The sequence below is a fragment of the Myotis lucifugus genome, unplaced genomic scaffold, assembly GCF_000147115.1.
Source record: "Myotis lucifugus unplaced genomic scaffold, Myoluc2.0 scaffold_17, whole genome shotgun sequence".
NCBI classification, from domain to species: Eukaryota; Metazoa; Chordata; class Mammalia; order Chiroptera; family Vespertilionidae; genus Myotis; species Myotis lucifugus.
Genome location: NW_005871065.1, coordinates 5985699 through 5996068, shown reverse-complemented (window position 1 = coordinate 5996068; position 10370 = coordinate 5985699). Strand labels below are relative to the sequence as shown.

Sequence of the window (10370 nt, the reverse complement as noted above, 5' to 3'; positions counted from 1 at the left end):
TTTGCTTTTAAAACACAATTATTCACTTCACAAAGATTAACCAAAACACAAACCCTGTCAAAGTTTATTATTATAATCTTTCACAAAATCAATAGCTTAAACAAAAGACTGCCAATGACTACTTTAATGTAAAACCACAATGTAAAAATAGAACTTAAAAAAAAAAAAAAATAGAACTTTAGTTCTAGTGACTGGAATACAAACAGATAAATAATCTTTTTCAAAGGGAAAAAATACTTGAGGGGAAAAAAATGGTATAATGTGTAAAGCAGGAAATGTAAATATCAGTTTAGTTCCTCATTGCCAACATGGCATTTATATCCCAGATGAGATTTCGTAATTGATCCATAATTTGCTTCAGCTGTTGATTCTTCTGTTTGAGTTTCTGGAGAAACAAAAGAATTTATCAAAAATGAAATATAGACCATGAAGTTAAAAGACTAAATGTCCTAAGTTTGGACTCCAGACAATTAAGCTAAGTATTTCCTTCAGGCAGAAGACCTCAGCCCTCTTCTGTCCACAAATATTCACTGAAAAGCATACTGTTTAGGATCCTTTCCTCAAATTCTGTAAGGCAAATGTATGCTTGGGTAAAACAAGATAAAAATAGAGAACTTCTGGTGAGTGTTTACTAGCTATTATAATAAGAAGCATTACTGTTCAATAACCTTTTGGGAACATTACATTTGGAAATAATATATTTACTTAAATAATTTTAAAGAAACTATATTAAAATACCTCCACATAAAGTAGTACATGTTCAGTATAAAGAGGCCTAAAATCATTAATTTTTATATCATTAAAGAGCAAACCAAGATTACATAAACTGCTCATATTAATTCTATCTAGAGTTAAAGTAACAGGGAGAAAGTAACTAAAAAGGGGGACCAAGAAATTTTTATTGGAAACAGAAAAGCAATTTACAGAGACTTTAATGTTTAATATTAATTCAATTCATATTTGAAAAGAGAAATATCAAATGTACAGACTAATCACTCACTTTATTTACTTCAGCAATTTCTCGCCTCTCTTCACTGGCAAAACGAGGTGGGCCAGCCCGATCATCATTCTTTGAGCCATCTTCTTCCACGTATGGAATTAGTTGCTGGAAGTTATAAACAAGTTAAAAGTAAAAAATATGACATAAAATTTCCAATTACACTGGTATAGAAATGAGTCAGATTAAGGTCAATTTTTATACTTTTAATAATATAAAAAGAAATTTTAACTTAGATGATGGTCTAAAATAACAGTGTGGTGAGTTTATCATTTCAGTGCACTCTGTACATTAGCTTTTTGGGTTTCTTTTGAGAAATAGCTGTTATAACACTAGTTGTTACATATAGTTAAGTAATACCCTACTCATTCAACCAGCAAATATTTAGTTGCCAGCCACTGGGTGACACACTGCAAAAATTGTGATACATAAGTTGTGATTTCCAAACCTAAGAAATTCATGGACCATTGAGATAGAATAGGCTTTCTTTCATTCATACTAGAAAGAACTTTAGGGATGTGCATGATATAAATCTCATTTACTTGCTATTTAGAACCTAAGTACCTATGAAAAATCCTAGATGTTGTAACTTCTTTGATTAGGAGAAAGTTGTTTGTTTGTTTTTAATTTTGTAGGAGAAAAAAATGTATATAGCAATGAAACTTGTAGCAGAATTATAATTGAATATGTATGGTTTGTGATGAAGTTTATTTGATGAAACTCCTCATAGACGTGATAGACTTCAGGAATCATATAGTCTCAACTGTCTTATATTATTACCAATCCAGGTGAATAGGTGGTACGACCAGGAGTCATCTGGCTAAACTTCTTCAAATTCCTTCACAGAGACAATAAAGACTTACCCACACCCACACCACTTTCCTCCTTTCCTCTCTCCTAATGCACACTGTCCTTTCTCCTGAATACGGTTAGTCTCCATTCCTGTGCTTTTCTTTCTGCCTTTATTACTTATCCGCTTCCCAACCTTTCCCTAAGGTTTCTTCCTTTATCATCTAAACATGTTCTGATCTCTCCCATGTGGAGGAAAAATGCCAAAAACCTTTGACTCTATCCTTCTTTCCATCTACTGCATTCCTCTCTTGATTTCTATCTCAGCTTCTTGAAAGATGCTTAGCCACTTGTTGGCTCCAGTTCCTTATTTTCTGCTCTATCTTCAACCCACTGTGATCTGACTTCTTGTTGCTACCATTTCATTGAAGCGCTGCTCAGATATACTGACAATTCTCTAGCAAAATCTACTGGACAGTTTTCAGTCCTTATTTTCCTTGACTTCTCTGCAGCCTCTGACAATTTGTCAACCATATTTCTGATCTTTCGCCAACACCTTTGATCACTTCTTTTCAGGCTGTTTTGCATTTACTCTTTCTCTGTCCATCCCTTCCTGCTGATCACTCAAAAAAGGAGCACTGATCACATGAAACAGCTCTTTATACGTAATGAGAGAACATCCAACTCTTCCCAGCTACCTTTGGGGGCAGAGATATAACTTGTCAACAGGAAAGGGCTATGTATATACTACCTAATTAACTAAACTATATTTAGGATCCAAAGTTAAATTTACAGAATACATTTTTTAAAAAAAATATATTTCACTGACCCTCCACAGAGAGGAAGGGAGAGGGACAGAGAGTTAGAAACATCAATGGGAGAGAAACACCAATCAGCTGCCTCCTGCACACCCCCCACTGGGGATGTGCCCGCAACCAAGGCACATGCCCCCGACCGGAATCGAACCCAGGACCCCTCATACCTAATTAACTAAACTATATTTAGGATCCAAAGTTAAATTTACAGAATACATTTTAAAACAAGTGATTCACTAAGCTAATTTAAATTATTAATGATGAAAACATAACTTTTGTCCATAAAGAACTCACATGAAAACTATTTAAAAAGTATTTGACAATACTATTTAAACTCCTACTAAGAAAAACCCCAAAACCACCATGCAGTGATTTAATTAATAGGAGACACTGACAACAATAAAAATTGCCAGACAACCCTCACATTCTAACAACCAAAATTCACTAATAAGCCTATATATTAGTGTACAAAAAATTATTAACATGAAAATATGGTATTCTATACATATATTTATATCGTATTTTCATCTTCTCTAGTCAAAAGTAAAACTGATATAATTCAAAATCTGGAGATATTGCAGAAATAGGAGAAAGCGAGAAGGGCGACAATGACAACACCTGAGACCATCCTGTCTTACATTCACCCTCCCTTTACCACTTGCCTCTACTGGAATGGGATCCATCCCTCCGCAGTTTTCATTGCATTTGTCATAGACCAGTCTCAGCTTCCGGAAGAGAATAGAAAGCTGGCGAAGGTGATCCTGGAGCTTTGCTAGCCGATCTTGGTATGTTCCAGTGTGGTACGTGACACCATTTGGGAGCTTATCAGGCAAAATAGAACAACAAAAATAAAAAATAATGAAAATCAAGACTTTCTATAAGTAAAGCTAGCAAACAAACAATTTTAAGTACTGCATAAAAGCAAACAGTTCCTCAGTTAATCAAGTGCAAGTTTAAGAATTTAAGAGTAATCCGTGCTCATTTCTCAGCTCCTTGGCATACTGTTTGTGCTATAAAACACATCCAGAAAAAAACTTTGTGATAAGCCCCTCTGACCAGGTGAAATACTTTCCCCCTCTAATTTTTAAAGTATTACTTTAAAAACATACAATTTTAATATTATTTACTATTACATAAAGGCAGCAAGTAGCTGGACTCAACTAGGAAGTGAAAAGTAAAATAAAATTTTAAAAAAAGAAGAAAAGAAATAAATGAAGCCAGGACTTTTTAACAGAATAAAAGTAGTAATATGCTGCTCCTGTTGCAAAATAATCTCAAGGTACCTTAACTCTGATAATTAAGATACTCAAGGCACACAATGAAATATAAAGTTGTCACCAAAAGTTTTCTTTAAAAATAACATATAGCAGGAGATATAGATGCAAATTAATCTGAACTTGAACATCATTAATAAATTATTATAAGTAACTGCTCTGATCATCAACTGTCCTGATGCTTATGCGTTTTTAATGAGTTATTTTCCCAATAAATCTATACTTAAAATTCACTTAGAAGTGTGTGTCATGTAAAAAGAACTCCGAATAGATTTTTTCACAAAGGAAAACAAAATCATTTTGAAATGCAAATAATCACCCTCCTTAAATTCACCTACTTAGTAAGTGTGGGTATTAGTTTTCATATACAACTTCAGCTTCTCAAAGAAAGGAATAATTAATTCAGTCAAAAAAATTATTGCACATTCTACATGTGTCAGGCACTGTCCTAGAAACTGGGTTAGAGACACGTTCTGATACTACAGAGTATAGTTATTATAGTGCCTAAGAGCCCTTGTTATACACTGTAGTGTACATATTTAGCTGGAAAGCTCATCAATAATCATCTCCCTCATGAATGCTAATGAAGGCCCATAAATATATGATCATACCCCAGATACCAAAAAGGCATTCAATTAAATTCAATATCCATTCTTAAAATAAATAGAAAAGTCGTACTAAACATTCCCCAGTGTGATAAAATACATTTATCCCAGTTAAAAAGTGAGCACAGCACCCTGATTAATATGGAAACATTAAAAGCATTCTCAATGAAGTCAGAAACAGAACAGGATGTCTACTAAGACCACTAATATTACTAGTGAACACTATTCTGGAGGAACTGGCCAATGCAATTAGAGAGAGAAAAAAGAAAAAAAATGTTAAAATATTAAAAAGAATGTGGTATAATCATCACTACAAATGATATGAGAAAGTGCTACTATCAATAAAAGAATTCAAGAAGGAAGTGGGTACAAAGTTAAAGTATAGAAAACAATAGTTTGCTTTTCATATATAAAAACAAAAGAAAATGAGAAAGGAAAAAGACCCTATTTACAATAGCAACAATAAAGACAAAACATCTAGGAAATAATTTTTTAAATTCCAAGGTAAAAATGAAAACTTAGAATACTTCATAGGGACACAAAGGATATTTCATGTTCTTGGTTATTAAGACTCAACATAATAGTGATGTCTCCAGGTTAAATGAACCCATTAAAAACGTGAACAGGTTCTCAGAACTAAACAAGCAGATTGTAAAGAACGTGTGGAAAAATAAGCAAGAATAGCCAGGGCAATTCTGAAAAATAAGTATAAACACATTATAGAGCCTCAATAAATAGAAGTTTGGCATTGTATAAAAGACAGGCAGCTAAGTGAATAGAACAGAATAGAAATCCAGAAATAGACTTATTTGTATAAAGTAGCATCTGAAATCAATGAGGAAGGAAATAAATTATTCAACCAACCTTTTGGAAAAAGTAAGGCCAGGGCCATGCCTCACACTTTATTCTAGGCTAAATTCCATCTGGGTCAAAGTTTTAAATATAAAAATTGAAGCAAATGTTCTATAAAGAGAGATGATCAAATTCATTCCAAATAGGAAAAAACATAGATTTTTACCCATCCAGTGATTAAAGATCCAAAAATATAACTCACTCTATTAGAGCCCAGTTATTGATCTTGGATATGGCAGCATAAACTGGTACAACCCCATGGAGGGCAATTGTTCAAAATATATCTAATTATAGAAGCACATTGCCATTTCTAAGAATTTATCCTACAGGTACACTTGTGCATTTATGCAGAAGGTTATTCACTGCAGCCTAACAGTCAGAGATGAAAAGCTACTTAAATGCCCTTCACTGGAGAACTGGTTAAATAAATTACAGTATTCCCATGTAGTGAATTACTGTACTCTTTAAAAAGAAAAGGAGTTATTTCCTGTATGAATATGAATAAACCCCAAAATATACCAAATCAAAAAAAGCAAGGTGCAAAATGTGTGTAATATACTGTTATCTGTGCAAAAGGGATGAAAATAAAAGAATATACATTTGCTTAAACAAGCACAGAATATCGGGAAGGATACACAAGAATAGTAATAAAAATCATTAACAATCATTGCCTGCAGAGAAAGGGGTAGATAGCTAGCAGAGAGGGGAGGAAGGCAGAATGTTCACTGTAATGTCCTTTTTTATTTCTGAATTTTGAATGTATTATATATTCAAAGAAGTTGTTTTAAAGAGGTAAAGGATAATAAACAGAACCAAAGCAATACTTCCTTACGGAGGGATTCTCAACTGGGATCAAGAAGGGATCCTTGGGGAAACATCTCTTAACCCGCCTGAAATTTTATTCAAAGTATATATGTGTATTTTTCTTAGAAGAGAGTCCATAGTTTTCATCCCATTCTCAAAAAGCTGAAGGACACGTAATAAAGAACCACTTCTCTAGAACACTTAGAAATAATCTCAGCAGTCTGTATTTATGCCACTGTGTCCTTCTTGATTAGCAGTGTAGAAGATCATTTTTAAAATGTGAATACTCTAAAAAGTGTATCAATAAGTAAGTTACATGTAGTCCTGTCTGTACCACTACTACTTCTAGCTTCCTGGAAATGAAGGGGCACCCTGTTTCTTTTACAGCGAATTGTAATATGCTCAAAGGGGCTTAGATGAATTAAACCACAGAACTCACACTTACAGGGCCACAGAGTAGTTAACTATCAGGCTCTTACAAATTGGTTTTTGAGGGTTGTCAAAAACCACATGTAATGTAGTCATAATTTTTTGAAAGTGTTTAGTTTTTTTCTGTGTTGGTCACAGATGTGTATCATATCTCTTTTAATGCTAATACTTGTTTGATAGCAAGTTAGAACTATAAAGAGGTTAACAGGAAAAGCTACTAGTCATGTGTGATGTTGGGTAAATTCTTCTCTCTTTAAGCCTCTGTTTCCTTAACTGTGAAATAGAGATAAAAATACTCCTTAGAATTGCTCTTACAACAGTGTACCTGACAAAGTACTTGATAAATATTAGCTATTAGTTTTCCAGTCCTAATTCAGTGCTTTGCATACAGCATGCTAAAAATAAGTGCATTTTCGATTCATGGTTGGGAATCCACGAATATGGAGGGCTGACTTAAATGTTATATGGGGTGTACACTGATATAGAATGGATTTTATCTGAAGAATATTTAGTCCAGAATTTGGTCTATTATGCACTTTTCTATGTATATAACAACATGGTATAAAATGTGACCATCAAAAATAAAGTGCTGTATATATTTTTTAAAGTTATATGGAGATTTTCGATTGCATGGGTAGTTGGCACCCATTAACTCCGCATTATTCAAGGGTCAACTGTATTTGCTAAATTCTGAGAGATCATTTAATACATACTTAAATCATTTTAGGTATTAATATATTAATTTTAAGTAATTGCCAAAGATTTCTTATCTTGTCTTAGATTGCCTTTGTATTGTTTCACCCTGGCTTATTGACATGGTCTTCAAAGATTTCTAAACAACTCTATTACTTTTAAAATGAGGAGAAAAAAAATCTCAAGAACTTAAAAAAAGGCAATAAGCTACTCTTTAGTGCACCTGTAGGAATAAGAATTGTAAGAGTCTGACGACCTGATTTCAAATTTACCTTGTCATTGACCAACTTTGGGCAAGTTACCTTACCTCTCTGAATCACAGAATCCTCACCCATAAAACCAGGATGATAGCCACATCACATAATAGTAAGATGAGCAAGCATTAAAAATGGGTTAGCAAGTATGGTGATTACCAGAGGGAAAGGGGAGGATGGGGCTGGTAGAAGAGGTAAAAGGGGGATAAATGGTGATAGAAGGAGACTTGACCTGGGCTGGTGAACACATTATACAATATACAGATGATGTATTATAGAATTGTACACCTGAAATCCATATCATTTTATTAATGTCACCCCAATAAATTCAATTAAAAAATAGGCTAGAAAATGAGGTTGGAATCCTTGGCTATCCAAATGCAAAAAAAAAAAAAAATGCACTTGGATCTACACCTATCATTATATTAAAAAATTAACTCAATGTGGATCATAGACCTAAATGTAAAACCTAAAACTATAAAACTTGCAGAAGAAAACATAGAAGAAAATCTTTGTCACCTTCAATTAGACAAAAATTTCTTAGGTACAACATCCAAACAAAATCTGTGAACAAATTAATTAAGTTGGATTCCATCAAAGTTTAAAATGTTTGTTCTTCAAAAGGCAATGTGAATAGAATGAAAAGACAGGTCACAGACTGCGAGAAAGTATTTGCAAAGCAAAAGACACAGGATAACAAGTGCTGGTGAGGATGAGGCGTAACTAGAACCCTCACACACTGCTGATGGGAATTAAAGTTGTGCAGAACTTTGAAAAAGTTTCTTAACATGCTAAACATTTATTTTATGATCCAGCAAATTCCACTGCGGGGCACCTGCCTACTCAAGAGAAATGAAACACATGTTCACAGAACACTTGGAGACGAACATTCACAGAAGTATTTTTATAATGACTCCAACGTGGAAACAACCCGAATGTCCGCCAACAGATGAACATACACACGAACTGTGATGTATTCATTCACACGACGGAACACTATTCGGCAATCAAAAGGAACGAACTATTGACACACGATGAGTGAAAGGCACCAGACAAAAGTGACTACTACAAAAATGATTCCATTTACACAGAATTCTAGAAATGGATGGTAACAGAAAGCAAATCAGAGAGGTTGCCCGCGGCCAGAAGGCCAGAAGTAAAGCTTTCAAAGGCGCATGGAGAGACCTTTTGCGGCCATGGGTGATGGTTTCACAAGGACGCATATACATCCGTTAACACTTTTAAAAAATGAATTTTATTGTGTGCCTCTTACACCAAAAATAGAGCCGTCGAACAAAAATGATGAGCAGATTCTGAATTCAACTCCTCAGACCCTCAGAAAAGATTCTGCTGGAAGAAGATGAGATGCCGGTTAAAGCAATCGAAACGGGGTAGCGGAATGAGGCCGGACTCGAACCCTGAAAGGAGCGAGTTTGCCTGGTAACCAGGGAACCTGTTCGAGTCCAGAACACGGAGCTCGAATCCAGAACACGGGGCTCCAATCGCCCAGAAACCCGCTCTGGAAACATCTCCTTCGTACGGCAGACTCTCGGGGACGGACAGTCACAGAGGACACTTCGGCACGTAAATGGGGCGACCCGATCCTCGGGGTTTGCCCAGGGCAGCCCCGCTGACGCCCAGGGGCCCCACGGAACGTCCAGCCCGGAGCCCCGCGACCTCGCAGAAGCATCCGCCTCCTCCCCGCGCCGGGGGCGGCGCCGCCCACCCGCCCAGCTGCCCACCTGCATGTTCCGCAGCAGCTGGAAGATCTCCATCGTGCGGTACACGATGTCCTGGACCGTCTCCTGCCCGATCCGGCACAGGGAGGCCGTGTTGACCTCCCGCGTGGCCTGCGGAACCTGGGGCCCGGCGAAGGGCCCGGGCGCCATCCCCGACGCAGCCAACGGAGGAGTGGACATGGCGCGGCTGCGGCCTCAGGCCCGCGGGGCCGCAGGAGGAGCGTCCGGGGGTCCCCTTGGCGACGGGATGTCGGCGGCCTTGGCGTGGGAAGGAGCTGGTGAGACTCCGGCGGCTGGATTTCAAAACAGCGGCCGTGACTTCCGTCAACGCTGACGTAACGCGTCATCAAACGTCATGGGCACCGCCCACTCGGGCAACACCGGCCGGGATTGGCCCGGATGCCTGGGCGGGCCGGACGGGCGGGTTAAGTAGCCAATTGCAAGCTTCACTCCCGCCAGAGGGGGTGGTGCTAGTGGCGGGAGGCTAGCAGGCTTTCCCGGTGTTGGTTTCCCAGGGGCTCAGCCCTTCCTTAGAAGTCCTGTTAGGGCTCTTCTGTGTTAGTTTCCTTGCAGAGCATTTTCTCTTACGGAGCCTATGAGGTTTGTAGTATTATTGTCCTTTCACAAGTAGGGGGAAGGCCCCGAGGGACTAGTTTGACTTGTTTAGTCGCAGACGGCTTGCAACTGGTAACCTGCGATTTGAATTTACAAAACGAAATTCCAGATCTTACATGCTTCCCTGGGACCTGATACAGACGCCTGAATTGCTATTGGTCCCGACTCAAATGTCTGTTTATTCGAGAAGCTTTTCCTCTCACCCTAAATGTAAAATTAACACTCACTCCCCTTCCTCAATTTGGCTATTATTACTGTGTGCTATAGACTGTTCAGTTTGTTACTTTCTGACTTCCTCTCATTTTCTTATACACACACTACTATGCAAACTCCATAAAACAGATACTGTGCCTATTTTATTCACTTACTCTATTCTTCAAACTTAGTGATTGGCACATAGAAGGTGCTTACTAAATACACGTTGAGTGACAAGCTTAAAACAAGCTAAAGTCTTTCTTCCATCTACCTCTTACTGCCCATTTTCAAAAAGAACAAAAAAAATAT

The 10370-nt window shown here is 37.2% G+C and overlaps 1 protein-coding gene across 1 annotated transcript; it reads right to left on the bottom strand.

Moving 5' to 3' along the window:
* Nucleotides 1–288: 288 nt before the first annotated feature.
* MED30 (mediator complex subunit 30) lies at nt 289–9581 on the bottom strand. Its single transcript, XM_006085231.3, has 4 exons — nt 9255–9581; nt 3264–3422; nt 1001–1105; nt 289–385 (listed from the first exon to the last, which is right to left on the bottom strand). The coding sequence occupies exons 1-4, from the start codon at nt 9429–9431 to the stop codon at nt 290–292; spliced, it is 537 nt and encodes a 178-aa protein (XP_006085293.1). The 5' UTR covers nt 9432–9581; the 3' UTR covers nt 289.
* Between the last annotated feature and the right edge of the window lie 789 nt (nt 9582–10370).

What these genes read in the sequence shown, in the direction of transcription:
- MED30 (XM_006085231.3), bottom strand. Translation starts at nt 9,431, where the DNA reads ATGTCCACTCCTCCGTTGGCTGCGTCGGGGATGGCGCCCGGGCCCTTC. An exon ending in TGGATCCCATTCCAGTAGAG is followed by an intron (nt 1,106 to 3,263) that starts GCAAGTGGTAAA and finishes TATAACTTCCAG; the next exon opens with CAACTAATTCCATACGTGGA. An exon ending in AAATTGCTGAAGTAAATAAA is followed by an intron (nt 386 to 1,000) that starts GTGAGTGATTAG and finishes TTGTTTCTCCAG; the next exon opens with AAACTCAAACAGAAGAATCA.